The sequence below is a fragment of the Aegilops tauschii genome, chromosome 6, assembly GCF_002575655.3.
Source record: "Aegilops tauschii subsp. strangulata cultivar AL8/78 chromosome 6, Aet v6.0, whole genome shotgun sequence".
Classification (NCBI taxonomy): Eukaryota; Viridiplantae; Streptophyta; class Magnoliopsida; order Poales; family Poaceae; genus Aegilops; species Aegilops tauschii.
The window spans coordinates 124,384,478-124,401,785 of record NC_053040.3 but is presented as its reverse complement, the minus strand read 5'-3'; the positions used below and the strand labels follow the sequence as shown (position 1 = coordinate 124,401,785).

At 42.4% G+C, this 17,308-nt stretch overlaps 1 protein-coding gene across 4 annotated transcripts; it reads left to right on the top strand.

Annotated features, from left to right (window-relative positions):
* The first annotated feature begins 12,391 nt into the window (after nucleotides 1-12,391).
* LOC109736415 (OVARIAN TUMOR DOMAIN-containing deubiquitinating enzyme 11) lies at nucleotides 12,392-16,550 on the top strand. Of its 4 annotated transcripts, none has more exons than XM_040392185.3 (11): nucleotides 12,392-12,665; nucleotides 13,494-13,698; nucleotides 14,095-14,168; nucleotides 14,247-14,301; nucleotides 14,524-14,598; nucleotides 14,752-14,825; nucleotides 14,930-14,978; nucleotides 15,535-15,619; nucleotides 15,800-15,856; nucleotides 15,992-16,035; nucleotides 16,340-16,550. In XM_040392185.3, exons 2-10 carry the CDS (start codon nucleotides 13,537-13,539, stop codon nucleotides 16,033-16,035), a joined length of 675 nt encoding a protein of 224 aa, XP_040248119.1. In that variant the 5' UTR covers nucleotides 12,392-12,665; nucleotides 13,494-13,536; the 3' UTR covers nucleotides 16,340-16,550. The 4 variants fall into 4 exon arrangements, 3 of the variants coding, with proteins under 3 accessions (XP_040248119.1, XP_020151224.1, XP_020151225.1); XM_020295635.3 differs by lacking the exon at nucleotides 16,340-16,550 and adding an exon at nucleotides 16,094-16,291 and having other exon boundaries at nucleotides 15,992-16,042; XM_020295636.4 differs by lacking the exon at nucleotides 16,340-16,550 and having other exon boundaries at nucleotides 12,403-12,661; nucleotides 15,992-16,291.
* Nucleotides 16,551-17,308: the final 758 nt, after the last annotated feature.

Below are 17,308 nucleotides of genomic sequence, written 5' to 3'. Positions count from 1 at the left end.
TCTTTATGGCGGGGACATGCTGCACGTTCTTCAGTTGCACGATCTTTCCCGAAGTAAACTTCAGATCTACCATGCCAACACCATGAACAGAAGCATGCGAGCCATTCCCCATCAGGACGGAACAATCTCGTGCGACCTGGTAGGAAGAAAACAAAGACACATCAGCACACACATGAATATTGGCCCCAGTGTCAACCCACCAATCGGTGGACTCACAAACTGAAAGTATGGTAAAAATATTACCATACCCAGATGCCGCATCATTGTTGCTCAGAGTGACATTCACAGACTTGGAGTCCTGTGCTGGCTTCTTGTACTTGTTTGGGCACTTGTTTGCCCAATGTTCATCTGAACCACAAGTAAAGCAGCCATCTCTCTTTTTGTCTTTCTTCTTACCCTTCTTCTTAAAGGTAGTATTCTGCTGGTAGAGTTCTTTCCCTTGAACTTGTGGAAGTTCTTCTGCACCACATTGGCGCTAGAAGAACCCTCTGCCCCTTTCACGTGTGAGTCCTTTGCTCTTGAGTTCTGCTCAACACTGAGATGACCAATGACATCCTCAATAGAGAATTCACGTCTCAAGTGCTTGAGAGAAGTAGCAAAGTTCCTCCATCTAGGAGGGAGTTTTGCAATAATGCAACCCGCGACAAACTTGTCCGGTAACTCACACTTCAGGAGCTCCAGCTCCTTAGCAATGCACTGTATCTCATGAGCCTGGTCCAATACAGAACGGTTATCAACCATCCTGTAATCATGGAACTGCTCCATGGCATATAGCTCACTTCCAGCATTAGTTGCGCCGAATTTGACTTCGAGCGCATCCCACAAGTTTTTGGCAACCCCCATATGAATATAGGCATCAACCAGCTTGTCTCCAATCACACTCAGAACTGCTCCCAGAAAGATTGTGGTTGCCTCCCTAAATGCCTTCTCCTGTTTGGGAGCAATCATTTCTGTGAGGGACACACCACCAACCCAGAACACGTTCATCGCTGTGAGCCACAAGGTGGTCCTAGTCTGCCAACGCTTAAAATGCGTCCCGGTAAACTTTTCCGGTTTCAGAGTAGCAGCAAAGCCTTGAATCGAAAAGTGCCTAAAATAAGGTTTTTGGATTGTTGGAAATATTAGCACTTTTCCGATTAGACTAATCCACGAGTAAACAGTAAGCATGGCATAAAAGGTATGCATCTCATAGCTATACCTAAGCATACTAGCATGTACAGAACATAGAAGCGAACCATCTATGAGCAGCACAAATACGGCTAGTACAAGTACGAGTAAACGAGGGATGAACAGATCATACCATCCGGTTGGCCAGGCCAACGCGGCGGCGGCAGCAGCAACCTCGGCGTCGTCCGTGGCCTTCTTCTTAGCGGCGGTGTCGTCGGCCATGGTGTTGATGCAGGGGAAGTGGTGGAAGCAGAGGCGAACGGAGTTGGGGATGGATCGGGAGCAGTCGCGTCGAGACGCTCCCCAAAAACCTTATTGCCGTTCTCCTGGGTAGGATCTCAAACGACAGGGTTCCGGAGGCACCTACTCTCCCGACCAACCGTGCATGCGGTCGTCGAGATGGGGTCGCTGGAGGCAGCACAGAGAGAGGAACAGTAGATGACGGCTAGGTCACGCGAGAGGGAGGGAGTGAACTGAACTATGTTACTCCACTGGCCAGAGCCTTCTTATATAGTCCGTCGGGGAGGAAGTCGTGGGCCTGGCGGAGGCCCACGACTGAGTCGACCCACTCTCGGCAAGGGAGTCGTCGAATCCCGGCAACGCAAGTCAGCCCACACTCCAACGTCTCGGACAGTGGCCCACCTGTTAGCGACTCGTTAATTAATCCTTGATTAATTAATTCGTTCCTGAGCGACAAAAATAAGCTTCGGCTCGGCTCATTCCCGCAACTCGCGGCGCGCGCGCGTCGTGACGAGGCGAGGCGTGGCGAGGTGGGCGGCGGAGGAGGAGGAGCGCGCGTGTACCACTCCTTTTCCCAAGCTCCCAATGGCAGGTGGTAGAGCAGCCCTTATATAGGGGTCTCAACTCTCCTCAACTAGCAAGGTGGGACTAAACTTCCCACCACCTGCCATCTCATACATGGGCCTCAATATTAACCAAGGATTAGTGTCTTATATGGGCCCAAGCCCATCCATAATCCAACATATACTAGTCGTGCTTTATCTAGTATTTCTGTTAATAAAATCATTCGGTAAATTGCTCATATTTCCAATAATCCAAAAACCTTATTATAGGCAATTTACACCAAATGGTTTTGCTGCTTCCATGAGACCTCCTATGTTTGAGGGTATCCACTATAAGAGGTGGCGCGTGAGAGCAGTCTTATGGTTTCAAACCATGAGTTGCTATGACGCCACTCTTGGCAAACCTGAAGGGGAGAATGATGCCCAACAGGAACAAGCTTTTCAAAAAATGGATACTCTGTTTAAGGCTTCTCTCTTAAGTGTTCTTGGTGAGAACATAGTTGATGCGTATGCGTCAATTGACAATGGAAAAGATATGTGGGACACACTCAAGGCCAAGTTTGGGGTATCGGATGCTGGCACTGAGTTGTACATCATGGAGCAATTCTATGATTACAGGATGACTGAAGAGCGCTCCGTGGTTGAGAAAGCTCATGAGATACAGTCATTTGCTAGAGAACTTGAGCACTTCAATTGTATGCTATCGGACAAGTTTGTTGCCAGAGGTATCATCACTAAGCTTCCTCCTTCATGGAGGAACTTTGCTACCTTACTGAAGCATAAGAGACAGGAGTTTTCCATTCCGGATCTCATTGGTACTCTTGATGTGGAAGAAAAGGCGAGAGCAAAGGACACACGTGCTCGAGGTATTGAGGGAGGATCTAGTGCCAATCTGGTACGGAAGCAGAACTTCCAGCCCTACAAGTTCAAGAACAAGGGCAAGTTTGATGGTAAAGCAAAGTTTGATGGGAAGAACAAGGCTGTGCAGCACAAGAACTTCAAGAAGAAGAATGACAAGAAGAAAGGTGTTTGTCATGTGTGTGGGGATCCTGATCATTGGGCTCCTAGTTGCCCTAATCGCTATGACAAGCGTCATCCTGGGAAAGGCGGCAAGACCGCTAATGTTGTCATTGGAGACACTGACATGAAGGATGCTGGGTATGGTATATTTCCCACTATTCTTTCAGTATGTCATTCTCCTGATTGGTTGATTGACACGGGTGCTAATGTGCATGTATGCGGTGATATTTCCATGTTTTCGTCTTATCAGACCATAGGGACTTCAACCGTGCTGATGGGCAACGGTTCAAGTGCTTCTGTTCGTGGTGTTGGCACGGTTGATCTGAAGTTTACCTCGGGGAAGATCGTGCGGCTGAAGAACGTGCATTATGTCCCCTCCGTCAATAAAAATCTTGTTAGCGGATCTCTTCTATGTAGAGATGGCTATAAGCTTGTCTTTGAGTCGAATAAATTTGTAATATCCAAGTATGGAACCTTTGTTGGTAAAGGCTATGAGTTAGGAGGCCTGTTTCGTTTATCCTTGTCAGACGTTTGCAATAAAGTTGTTAATCATGTTTGCAACGATAGTGAATCAAATGTGTGGCATTCACGTCTTTGTCATGTTAACTTTGGTTGCATGTCGCGACTAGCGAAGTTGAACTTAATCCCTAGTTTCAGCACTATCAAGGGATCTAAGTGTCAAGTTTGTGTGCAAGCTAAGCAACCTCGTAAGTCTCACACGACTGCGAAAACGAGAAATCTTGCTCCACTAGAGCTCATACATTCAGATCTATGTGAAATGAATGGTGTTTTGACAAAAGGTGGAAAGAAATATTTCATGACGTTAATTGACGACTCCACTAGATACTGCCGTGTGTATCTTCTGAAATCTAAGGATGAGGCTTTGAACTTTTTCAAGATCTATAAAGCTGAAGTGGAAAACCAACTTGATAGGAAAATCAAGAGGCTTAGGTCCGACCGTGGTGGAGAGTATTTTTCCAATGAATTTGATGCTTTTTGTGCGGAACATGGTATAATCCATGAGAGGACGCCTCCCTATTCACCTCAGTCAAATGGGGTAGCCGAAAGAAAGAACCGTACTCTAACTGATTTGGTTAACGCCATGTTAGACACATCGGGTCTCTCCAAGGCATGGTGGGGGGAGGCGATATAGACTGCATGTCATGTCCTAAACCGAGTTCCAACAAAGAATAAAGAGATAACTCCATTCAAGGAATGGGCGAAGAAAAGATTAAAGCTCTCTTATCTACGAACCTGGGGTTGTTTGGCGAAAGTCAATGTGCCAATTCCAAAGAAGCGCAAGCTTGGACCAAAGACAGTGGATTGTGTTTTCCCGGGATATGCTTTTCATAGCATTGGTTATAGATTCTTGGTTGTAAAATCTGAGGTACCTGACATGCATGTCGGTACAATCATGGAGTCGAATGATGCGACTTTCTTTGAAGATATCTTTCCCATGAAGGATATGGCTACCTCATCTAATCAGGAGATGCCTAGTTCATTGAATCAGGAACCAGTTTCAATTACCGAACCTGCCGTTTCAATGGAACACTTTGAAAGTCCTGTGGAGGAGAACAATGAAGTTCCTACTAGGAGCAAGAGACAGAGGACTGCAAAGTCCTTTGGTGATGATTTTCTTGTGTATCTCATAGATGACACTCCCAGTTCTATTTCAGAGGCCTATGCATATGAAGATGCTGACTACTGGAAGGAAGCGGTTCATCGCGAGATGGATTCCATCTTGGCGAATGAAACTTCGGAGATAACCGATCGTCCTTATGGGTGCAAACCTATAGGATGCAAATGGGTATTTGATAACCCACAAGTATAGGGGATCGCAACAGTTTTCGAGGGTAGAGTATTCAACCCAAATTTATTGATTCGACACAAGGGGATCCAAAGAATATTCTCAAGTATTAGCAGCTGAGTTGTCAATTCAACCACACCTGGATAACTTAGTATCTGCAGCAAAGTGTTTAGTAGCAAAGTAATATGATAGTAGTGGTAACGGTAACAAAAGTAACGGTAGCAGAAGTAATATTTTTGGTGTTTTGTAGTGATTGTAACAGCAGCAACGGAAAAGTAAATAAGCGAAGAACAATATGTGAAAAGCCCATAGGCATTGGATCGGTGATGGAGAATTATGCCGGATGCGGTTCATCATGTAACAATCATAACATAGGGTGACACAGAACTAGCTCCAATTCATCAATGTAATGTAGGCATGTATTCCGAATATAGTCATACGTGCTTATGGAAAAGAACTTGCATGACATCTTTTGTCCTACCCTCCCGTGGCAGTGGGGTCCTAATGGAAACTAGGGGATATTAAGGCCTCCTTTTAATAGAGAACCAGAACAAAGCATTAGCACATAGTGAATACATGAACTCCTCAAACTATGGTCATCACCGGGAGTGGTCCCGATTATTGTCATTTCGGGGTTGCCGGATCATAACACATAGTAGGTGACTATAGACTTGCAAGATAGGATCAAGAACACACATATATTCATGAAAACATAATATGTTCAGATCTGAAATCATGGCACTCGGGCCCTAGTGACAAGCATTAAGCATAGCAAAGTCATAGCAACATCAATCTCAGAACATAGTGGATACTAGGGATCAAATCCTAACAAAACTAACTCGATTACATAATAGATCTCATCCAACCCATCACCGTCCAGCAAGCCTACGATGGAATTACTCACGCACGGCGGTGAGCATCATGAAATTACTGATGGAGGATGGTTGATGATGACGACGACGACGAATCCCCCTCTCCGGAGCCCCGAACGTACTCCAGATCAGCCCTCCCGAGAGGTTTTAGGGCTTGGCGGCGGCTCTGTATTGTAAAACGCGATGAATTCTTCTCTCTAATTTTTTTCTCCCCGAAAGCAAATATATAGAGTTGGAGTTGAGGTCGGAGGAGCTCCAGGGGGCCCATGAGGTAGGGGGCGCACCCTAGGGGGGAGTGCACACGCCCCACCCTCGTGGATAGGGTGTGGGGCCCCTGGTCTTCATCTTTTGCAAGGATTTTTTATTATTTCCAAATAGACGTTCCGTGGAGTTTCAGGTCATTCCGAGAACTTTTGTTTCTGCACATAAATAACACCATGAAAAGTCTGCTGAAAACAGCGTCAGTCCGGGTTAGTTCCATTCAAATCATGCAAGTTACAGTCCAAAACAAGGGCAAAAGTGTTTGGAAAAGAAGATACGACGGAGACGTATCAACTCCCCCAAGCTTAAACCTTTGCTTGTCCTCAAGCAATTCAGTTGATAAACTGAAAGTGATAAAGAAAAACTTTTACACTCTGTTTGCTCTTGTTGTTGTAAATATGTAAAGCCAGCATTCAAGTTTTCAGCAAAGATTATGACTAACCACATTTGCAATAACTCTTAGGTCTCATGTTTACTCATATCAATAGCATAATCAACTAGCGAGTCATAATAATAAATCTCGGATGACAACACTTCCTCAAAACAATCATGATATGATATAACAAGATGGTATCTCGCTAGCCCTTTCTGAGACCGCAAAACATAAATGCAGAGCACCTTTAAAGATCAAGGACTGACTAGACATTGTAATTCATGGTAAAAGAGATCCAGTCATAGTCATACCCAATATAAATTAATAGTAATGGATGCAAATGACAGCTGTGCTCTCCAGCTAGTGCTTTTTAATAAGAGGGTGATGACTCAACATAAAAGTAAATGGATAGGCCCTTCGCAGAGGGAAGCAGGGATTTGTAGAGGTGCCAGAGCTCGGTTTTGAAATAGAGATAAATAATATTTTGAGCGGCATACTTTCATTGTCAACATATCAACCAAGAGATGACGATATCTTCCATGCTACACACATTATAGGCGGTTCCCAAACAGAATGGTAAAGTTTATACTCCCCCTCCACCAACAAGCATCAATCCATGACTTGCTCGAAACAACGAGTGTCTCCAACTAGCAACAGTCCCAGGGGGAGTTTTGTTTGCAATTATTTTGATTTAGTTTGCATAAAGCATGGGACTAGGCATCCCAGTGACCAGCCATTTTCTCGTGAGTGAGGAGCGGAGTCCACTCCTCTTGAGAATAACCCGCCTAACATGGAAGATAAGGGCAGCCCTAGTTGATACATGAGCTATTCGAGCATACAAAACAGAATGTTTATTTGAAGGTTTAGAGTTTGGCACATACAAATTTACTTGGAACGGCAGGTAGATACCGCATATAGGAAGGTATAGTGGACTCATATGGAATAACTTTGGGGTTTAAGGGATTGGATGCACAAGCAGTATTCCCGCTTAGTACCAGTGAAGGCTAGCAAAAGACTGGGAAGCGACCAACTAGAGAGCGACAATAGTCATGAACATGCATTAAAATTAATAAACATTGGATGCAAGCATGAGTAGGATATAATCCACCATGAACATAAATATCGTGAAGGCTATGTTGATTTTGTTTCAACTACATGTGTGAACATGTGCCAAGTCAAGTCACTTAAATCATTCAAAGGAGGATACCACCCCATCATACCACATCACAACCATTTTAATAGCATGTTGGCACGCAAGGTAAACCATTATAACTGATAGCTAATCAAGCATGGCACGAGCAACTATGATCTCTAATTGTCATTGCAAACATGTTTATTCATAATAGGCTGAATCAGGAACGATGAACTAATCATATTTACAAAAATAAGAGAGGTCGAGTTCATACCAGCTTTTCTCATCTCAGTCAGTCCATCATATATCGTCATAATTGCCTTTCACTTGCATGACCGAACGATGTGAATAATAATAAGAGTGCACATGCATTGGACTAAGTTGAAATCTGCGAGCATTCAATAAACAGGAGAAGACAAGGCAATATGGGCTTTTGGTTAAATCAACAATAATGCATATAAGAGCCACTTCAACAATTTAATCATGGTCTTCTCCTATCGACCCCCAAAGAAAAGAAAAAAAATAAAAACTATTTACACAGGAAAGCTCCCAACAAGCAAAAGAAGAACGGGAAGTCTTTTTGGGTTTTCTTTTTAATTACTACGACTACAGCAAGAAAAGTAACTAACTAGAAGCTATTACTATTTTTTTGGTTTAATAAACACACAAGAAGAAAGCAAGAAAAGGAAAATAAACTAGCATGGATATTACAGTGAAAAAGTATGAGCACCGACATCTAGCAATGAGTGTGCGTAAACATAAATGTAATATCGGTGGGAAATACATACTCCCCCAAGCTTAGGCTTTTGGCCTAAGTTGGTTCATTGCCACGGATGGCCTGGCGGATACCTGTAGGTGTAGCTCGGGTCGTATTGAGATGAAGAGGACTCTGACTGCCACTGGCTGGCAGTTATCTCCGGATCCCAAAAGTAATCAGACTGTCGTGGAGGCTCAAATTGTGGTTCCGGCTCCGGGGCTGTTGTAGGGTTTCGGTAGGCTTGAATGGCCGCCCACGAAACGAGATACGGACCTTCAGATAAATTAAACAAGGAAGGAGCAGGCAAGGTAATAGTCTCAGGGTGATGTTTATCAAAGAACAATTTGTATTTAAGCTCCCCTTCCCTATTCTTAACAATAAAGTCATGCGCTAACATACTCTTATAATCTAAATAAGCATTGGGCAACAATTTTTCTTCTTTCTCATAGAGCCTAATAGGTATGTTATAATGCGCAGCTAGGCGTGAAGCATAAATACCTCCAAAGATGGGGCCCTTAGTACGGTTCAGACTTAACCGTTTAGCAATAATACCGCCCATACTAACAGTGTTATCGGAATATAAACCATGGAGCAAAATGATAATATCAGGGACACTAAGGTTTCCACAGTTTCTGCGACCAATTAAGCAACGACTAGCAAATATAGCAAAGTAGCGTAAAACAGGAAAATGTATGCTAGTGATTCTTGCATCGGAAACCTTCCTGGTTTCCCCCACAGTAATGGTGTCAATAAACCCGACCACATCTTTGCGATGTGGTTCATCTAAGGTACCCTCGAAGGGTATTTTGCAAACCTCGCAAAATTCATCTACTGGCATCTTCTTAACAACATCATATAAATGAAACTCTACTGAGGGAGGTGATTCCTTAGGAAAAGAGTAGAAGTTTTGCACAAAAGTATTGGTGAGTAAGAGATACTGATGACGTTGGTCGCGGAGGAAGTCGCTGAGGCCAGCATTCTCAGCCAATGAATAGAAATCATCATAAATCTCGGCTTCTCTCAAGAAATCATCGGAAGGCCATTCACACGGCCGGACCTCCGCGGTGCGAGGCAAATTATGTTTGGGCCTCTGTGCTTCTTCACTTTGCTTTTCCTTCGAGCTTCGGCTCGATGAGCCCCTCACTCTTCATTATTTTCTGAAAATTTCTGAAATTAGTAACTTCAAATAAAAGTAAACCAAACTCAACAAAATTGATAGCAACTACTCCTACAAGTGACTAGAGGCTATATCAAGCATTAGAACTACTTTGAACCATATAAATTTGACATGCAAGCTCAAGAACATGGTCACCTAGGCAGCACAAATTTGCAATGAATAAAGCACTAGAGCAAAAACTAATTGGACCAATGGAGGAGTCACATACCAAGGAACAATCCCCCCAAGCAGTTTTGTGAGAGGTGCTTTGAGCAAGGAGATCGAAAATCGCAGCAAAATGAGTTAGAACTCGTGCTTGAGCTGGATATTGGTGTTTGTGGGAGGAAGAAGGAGTGTATGGGTGCGGGAATAAGTGGAGGAGGGCCACCGTGGACCCATGAGGCAGGGGGCGCGCCCTGGGGGGTAGGGCGCGCCCTCCACCCTCGTGGCCAGGTGCTTGCCCCTCCTGCTCTGTTCTCAGTGCCAGGAATTCTCAAATATTCTAGAAAAAATCATATTCCATTTTCAGGGCATTTGGAGAACTTTTATTTTTGGGGTATTTTTATATTGCACGGATAAATCAGAAAACAGACAGAAAAATACTATTTTTACTTTATTTCAACTAAATAACAGAAAGTAGAAAGAGGGTACAGGAGGTTGTGCCTTCTAGTTTCATCCATCTCATGCTCATCAAAAGGAATCTACTAACAAGGTTGATCAAGTCTTGTTAACAAACTCATTCCGAATAATCATGGAACCGGAGAAATTTCGAATAACACTATGTTACCTCAACGGGGATATGCACATCCCCAATAATAAGAATATCATATTTCTTCTTGACAGTAGGAAGAGGAAATTCAAAACCTCCAAATATAATCGATGGAATTTTTCCAATAGAGTTGATACTATGAACTTGAGGTTGTTTCCTAGGAAAGTGTACCGTATGCTCATTACCATTAACATGAAAAGTGACATTGCCTTTGTTGCAATCAATAACAGCCCCTGCAGTATTCAAAAAAGGTCTTCCAAGAATAACAGACATGCTATCGTCCTCGGAAATATCAAGAATAACAAAGTCCGTTAAAATAGTAACGTTTGCAACCACAACAGGAACATCCTCACAAATACCGACAGGTATAGCAGTTGATTTATCAGCCATTTGCAAAAATATTTCAGTAGGTGTCAACTTATTCAAGTCAAGTCTACGATATAAAGAGAGGGGCATAACACTAACACCGGCTCCAAGATCACATAAAGCAGTTTTAACATAATTTCTTTTAATGGAGCATGGTATAGTAGGTACTCCTGGATCTCCAAGTTTCTTTGGTATTCCACCCTTAAAAGTATAATTAGCAAGCATGGTGGAAATCTCAGCTTCCGGTATCTTTCTTTTATTAGTGACAATTTCTTTCATATACTTAGCATAAGGATTCATTTTGAGCATATCAGTTAATCGCATATGCAAAAAGATAGGTCTAATTATTTCAGCAAAGCGCTCAAAATCCTCATCATCCTTTTTCTTGGATGGTTTGGGAGGAAATGGCATGGGTTTCTGAACCCATGGTTCTCTTTCTTTACCATGTTTCCTAGCAACAAAGTCTCTCTTATCATAACGTTGATTCTTTAATTGTGGGTTATCAAGATCAACAGCAGGTTCAATTTCTACATCATTATCATTACTAGGTTGAGCATCATCATGAACATCATCATTAACATTTTCACTAGGTTCATGTTCATTACCAGATTGTGTTTCAGCATCAGAAATTGAGATATCATTTGAATTCTCAGGTGGTTCAGCAATAGATTCACTAGAAGCATGCAAAGTCCTATCATTTTTTTTTCTTCTTTTTAGAAGAACTAGGTGCATCAATATTATTTCTCTGAGAATCTTGCTCAATTCTCTTAGGGTGGCCTTTAGGATACAAAGATTCCTGAGTCATCTTACCAGTTCTAGTAGCCACTTTAATAGCATAATCATTTTTCTTACTATTCATTTCATTGAGAAAATTATTTTGAGCTTTAAGTACTTGTTCTGCTTGAGTGGTAACCATAAAAGCATGTTTACTAATGTGTTTAAGTTTACCTTTAACTCTAGACATATAATTACTCAAGTGTTCAAGCGTATCGGAATTGTATTTCAATTGTCTATCAAAATAAGCATTGAAGTTTTCTTGTTTGACAGTAAAATTATCAAACTCTTCTAAGCATTGTCTAGCAGACTTATAGTGAGGAATATCGCCTTCATCAAATCTATAGAGAGAATTTACCTTTACTACCTGTGTCGGGTTATCAAGACCATGAGGTTCTTCAATAGGTAATAGATTAAGATCATATGTTTCTTCAACGGGCGGTAGATTAAGATCATGTATTTCTTCAACGGGCGGTAAATTAAGACCATGTATTTCTTCAATAGGACGACTTCTTCCCCGACGTCGACAACCTCCTCGACGACATGGCTGGCGAGGACACCGACCCCAAGTCCAGCGCTTCTGCTGCTGCTGTCACGTACGTGTCTTCCTCTTTCTATTAGAGGCCCTGCTACAGTTCCTTGTTCTAGTGTTTGCCCTAGATATGTAAGATTCTGTTTCATATATGCAACTTGCTATACTGTCTGCTCTATATGTGTTTAGTTACAGTTCATATATCAAGAGATGTTGTTTACCTTCTCTTTGTCAAATCGCATGACTTGTTTTATCACTGCTATACTAGTCGTGCTTTATCTAGTATTTCTGTTAATAAAATCATTCAGTAAATTGCTTATATTTCCAACATAGTAGTGTGTGAGTTGATGTTGGCTGTGTGCATCTTTGTTATGCAGAGGCTGGGTGTGTGTTCATTATGTTTGTATCCATTTGATACTTCATTTTGAGTTAATAAAATCCACCCTTTGTCGAAAAAAGAATGACGAATGTATTTTATGCTGTGCCTATATCTGTACCGGCGTTTCCAGAGAAACAAGCATTTTTCCGAGACTGTAGAATTGTCCCGGCAAATGCTCTGCCTCGCCATTCACGACAAAAAATAGAAGAAGACAAGAATGCCCCTTCCCTCCTCGAGCTCGAGCACTTGCTGTTCCCTTCTTTCTTGCTCCTCTTCCCCTCCCCGGCGGTTGGCTTCCCCCGCTTCTCTCAAATCCCCACGCCACCACCATCCCACCCCTCTCCGGCGAACACGCCACCGCACGCTCCCACCACCGAAGCACGCCACCTCGAACGAGCTTCCCCCCTCAGTAGCCGTCGGCCGTCCTCCTCCGCTCTAGCTGCTCGACTGGCGTCGCGCCGAGATCCATCCGGGAGTCAGACCGGTTCCTGCTGTCGGTAACCAACCCCTACCTGCTTCTATTGTTGTTCCTACTAGTAGTTTCCTTCCGGCACGTTGCCATGGGCAATCTGAAACTTCTGCTCTTCCCGGGACGAATGCTCCAATTCGTCCATTCTGTTGCGAATTTGGTTGCTGCGTGCTGCGAATGGGATTTAGCGGAGTGCTAGTAGCAGCTTGTGTTGCGAGGACCTACTCTGTATTGGCTGCCAGGCTTTACCAGGATTTCCTGCTTCCGAAAATGCTCACTGATATCTGAGATGAGATCTCTGTTCTTCGTGGAATGGGCACCTAGGAACTGTATGTATGTTTTTCTTAGAAAATGGTGCTACGTACGTATTTGAACTGTATGTATATATGCATGTTTCAATCTTGCGAACTTGGAGTCCTAGTAGGAGTTCATTTTCCAAATAAAGTCGGGGGCTCAGCTGAACGCCGGGGCCCCAAGCTAGGTCTGCCCCTGTTTGTGCTGCACGCCAAAACAGGATTTTGTGGAGTGCTAGTAGTAGACTGCGATGTGAACACCTACTCTCTATTGGCTGTCAGTTTTGTGAGGAATTCGTGCTCTTGGAGATCATCAGTATGCGCTTGGCACCTCAGATCTCTGTTCTCCATGTATTGGGAGCCTAGGAACTGTATGTACGCTACGCTTTAATCGTGATGTGTATTGTGTAGTGCTAACGTAGAAGCCGTCCATGAGCTTGTTCTGCTACTCTTCACCAGTTTTTTTTTAATGATTGTGCTTGTTGTCTGTGTTGATGTCACCAATGCGTGCTCTTAACTGTTCAAATCGTTTTTCACCAAACTCTGTTTTCATTTCTTTGCAGCTTACGGTGAACCCTGTATTCTCAATGTTCTCTCTGAGATAGCATGTCTGAACAACAGGACCAAGTTAGTAAAAGCTCCTGCTCAAGTATTAGCACCAGTACTCAGGGGAGTGAGGATGACGGAACCGTCGGTGCACTTTTAACGGAAGCAAAGACCAACGGGCGCAGCCTTGGAAAGCGGCTGTCCCACTTAGATTCACTCCCGGTACATATCTATCAGTTGTTGAATGTGTGTTTGTCATTGTTTTTGCTACATTCTGAATGATTCCCTCAAATTTACCTTTTGAATCTGTTCTCCGTTGACTTGTTTGCCATGAAATGAAACTTTTTTCTCGAATACGCATGAGTGTGCGTACTATATTTCCATGAAATGAAACTTCTGGGGGGCCGATGCCCCCCGCCCCCACCCCCAGATCATTCCCTAGCTCCGCCGCTGTGTAGCATTCAGTAAAAGAAATTGGTAGCAGTGGTCAGTCTAGTATAGAACAATGTTATCCGCATTCATTATTATTACATCTAATCTAAATTAGTATGCTCCAAGTTCCTTACCTTTCTAGTACTTGCCTTCATATTAAGTTACTGATGCCTTCCTTATTGGCAGCATACTCCTCGAGTTAACGGGAAAATCCCCGATTTTAGTAATGCAACCATAGACCATGAATCATTATTGGAAAGGTATAATGGTTGCATTTTGTTATTGCTTTCACCATCTCTGTGTTATGTTAGGTCTGTTTACCGACTTCTTTTTGGCAGATTGGGCACTTATGGCTTAGCTGAATATCAGATAGAAGGGGATGGGAATTGCCAGGTTAGTTCGTGACATGTTTCACAGAATAAGTATGTTGTTCTTATAAAGCCAAATATTAAGAAAATATTTCTACTACATACCTTGAATCAATCCTACATTTAGGTATTGTTAATTTTCCATATCTTCTTCCCACAAAAAATGTTATTTTAAGCTCATCTTCCATGTGGAAATTTTACCGTGTCTTCAACCTTTCCCCTTTTTTCTTGCTTGTCTTCTCTACAGTTTCGAGCTCTGGCAGATCAGATATTCCGCAATCCTGATTACCACAGACATGTGAGGAAGGCAGTAGTGAAGCAGGTAAATCATCCCTCCTATCTTTATCTAATGTATACTCTTGCCTTAGCAGAGTGTGTTTATTACGTGAATACAGAGGCTGCAATCTCAGTTACATCTATCACTATCTACTTTCATGATAACCGGTTATGCTGTACTAACATCTCTGTGTTTTAGCTAAAGGAATTCAGGAAACACTATGAAGGCTATGTACCATTGGACTACAAGGTTTACTTGAAGAAAATGAAAAGGTTCTATACTTCCAGTCCTTAGTTGATTTGAGATGCTGCCATGCTTTAAGTTCAGTTTGTTAGTCATCTCCTTACACATAGCTATATTATTTATGATATTGTAGATCTGGGGAATGGGGAGATCATGTGACCTTACAAGCGGCTGCAGACCGGGTAACATAACACTTTCAAGATGGCTGTTTATTTTGTATGAGTAAAAACCTTTGGACTATATCTCGTTTTTGCATTATTTCTTGCAGCATTTAGTACCTCTAGATTGAGCTAGATATTTTCATGTTTGTAACCTTTGAAAAATATGAATCTATTAATATATTATTTACTTATTTCTGTAGCTATAAGCCTATAATTCTTTGCTCATTGTGCTGAAATTGTTTCTATTATTATGGCTGAGTTTGGTACACTACGAAATGTGATTTTCATCCCTAAGATATTCATGCATATGAATTAGCGAGCAACATCATTTTTTTATATTTAGTTACTTTGTTTTTCTCCTGATGATCATGCATCACCGGTTCATGTTTCTTATGCTTCATTTTTGGAGTTACATGCTCTGTTAGTTCAGATGGCACTTTGCTATTCTTCCGAGTAATATGCTCCGCTTTATGTGAATATGGCAGAAGTCCAAGCTACCAGTACCCAATTGTTTCAATATTAGGAGGCGTCATGTATCAGTTATAATTGTCTGATACCTTTTGATTTGTTAAATCAGTTTGGTGCCAAAATTTGCCTGCTGACGTCGTTTAGAGACACATGCCTGATCGAGATAGTCCCCAGGGATGCCGCTCCTACAAGAGGTTAGAGTTGAGATCTTACTTTTCCCAAAGCTGACTTATTCTTTTCCATGTCAGACTTATGTCCCATTTATTTTGAACCACTTTGTTATTTTTTGTGTCAATCATTCGTTCTAAAACATTGCCCTCTGATAGCAGCATCTAAATACTTGGTGTTCATCATTTCCTTGTTACCTTATGCAGAGCTTTGGCTAAGCTTCTGGTGCGAAGTACACTACAATTCCTTATATGCCAATGAAGGTGAGCACTATTTTGCTCGATCGAAGATTCGATGGCACCTGCCACTTATAGCATCATTTTGTGCTTACATTTGGAACGGAGTATGCATGTCGGTTCGCGTGACCTTGCGGTCCTCTTATAATCCGCTCTTTGCAGATCTTCCGACGCGCAAGACCAAAAAGAAGCACTGGCTGTTCTAGGTAGGGTTCACCGGTCGTTCGATCCCCCCCCCCCCCCCCCCCCCCCCCCCCCTTGTGCACTCGGTCCAGCGGCATCTGCATGTAACCTTATTTCATACTGCTGATGTTATGTTGTAAGCTGTAACCTGAAACGGACTCATTGTAATCTTTTATGTAAAGTGGAATGGTGAAAATTCTTTAGTTCGGGGAAGATGAGACAGAAATGGCAGCTGTACAGTTTGTCTTGGTTAATCAGTAGGAGCGTATTTCATGGGAAGTGGTTGACCATTCTTTGATCTCTTCTGTTGTGGGCGCTTACTTACAGATGCTTGTGGAGAGAAAAAAAAAAAAGCGGGTGCTCCTGAGAGGATGTGCTGAAAAGAAAAGAAAAACTATCTTCTGAATGTCGAAGGTCCTGGAAAATTTAGTCATGCATGCTCTTACTCAGTTTGTGCTTCACAAGGCAGTTTCTGTGTCGTAGAACATCTGAATTTTGTAAAACAAACTATTTTCAGAATGCCTGAAGTCTTGGAAAAGTTAGGCGTGCGAATTCTCTAGTCATTTTTTTAGGCTTCACATGGAACTTTGTTTTTTGGACATCTTGATGATGTAGTAAGAGGGAGAGAGATGCTGCTGGTCTGTAAGCACAACGTGCTAGCCACACACTACCGATCAAGCATAGCTGTGCCGCATGGCTGACTTCAAGTCTGAAGAAAGGGAAAACTGAAGGATCTTTTAGGTCGCCGTAGCTCGCGCAGCTGACTTACTAAAAGGGTGTGGCTAGATCTCAGTCAAGTGACATAACATACTAGAGAGAAAAAGAAAAACTGAAAAAAATTACACGGATCTCAATGTAAAATCTCACGGATATAGCATCGACTGAGACTTAACAAAGTCTCAGTTGACTGAGCGTTAGCAAGACTATGGAATCTTTCTGGTTGGCATATGAATATGCGGAGTATAGTACAGTGCTCCATCCGTTCCTAAATATTTGTCTTTTTAGAGATTTCAACAAATGACTACATATGGAGCAAAATGAGTGAATCTACACTCTAAAATATGTCTATATACATTCGTATGTGGTAGTCCATTTAAAATCTCTAAAAAGACAAATATTTAGGAACGGAAGAAGTAGTATGTAGAGTCTTTTAGATTGTTGCAAGGGAGGAAAAGCCTACGGCATATAGTAGGCTAAGACAGGTGTGGTAGATCCCTCAAAAAAGAAAAAAAAAACGTGTGGTAGTATTAGCAAGTGACAGTCTTGAGTGTGCATGGTATATTATAATTATTATTA

Bases quoted from the DNA above. Each gene is read 5' to 3' on its own strand.
- LOC109736415 (XM_040392185.3), top strand. From the start codon at position 13,537: ATGTCTGAACAACAGGACCAAGTTAGTAAAAGCTCCTGCTCAAGTATT. The intron at 14,826-14,929 runs GTTCTATACTTC...ATGATATTGTAG, and splicing joins TACTTGAAGAAAATGAAAAG to ATCTGGGGAATGGGGAGATC. The intron at 15,857-15,991 runs GTGAGCACTATT...CGCTCTTTGCAG, and splicing joins TTCCTTATATGCCAATGAAG to ATCTTCCGACGCGCAAGACC.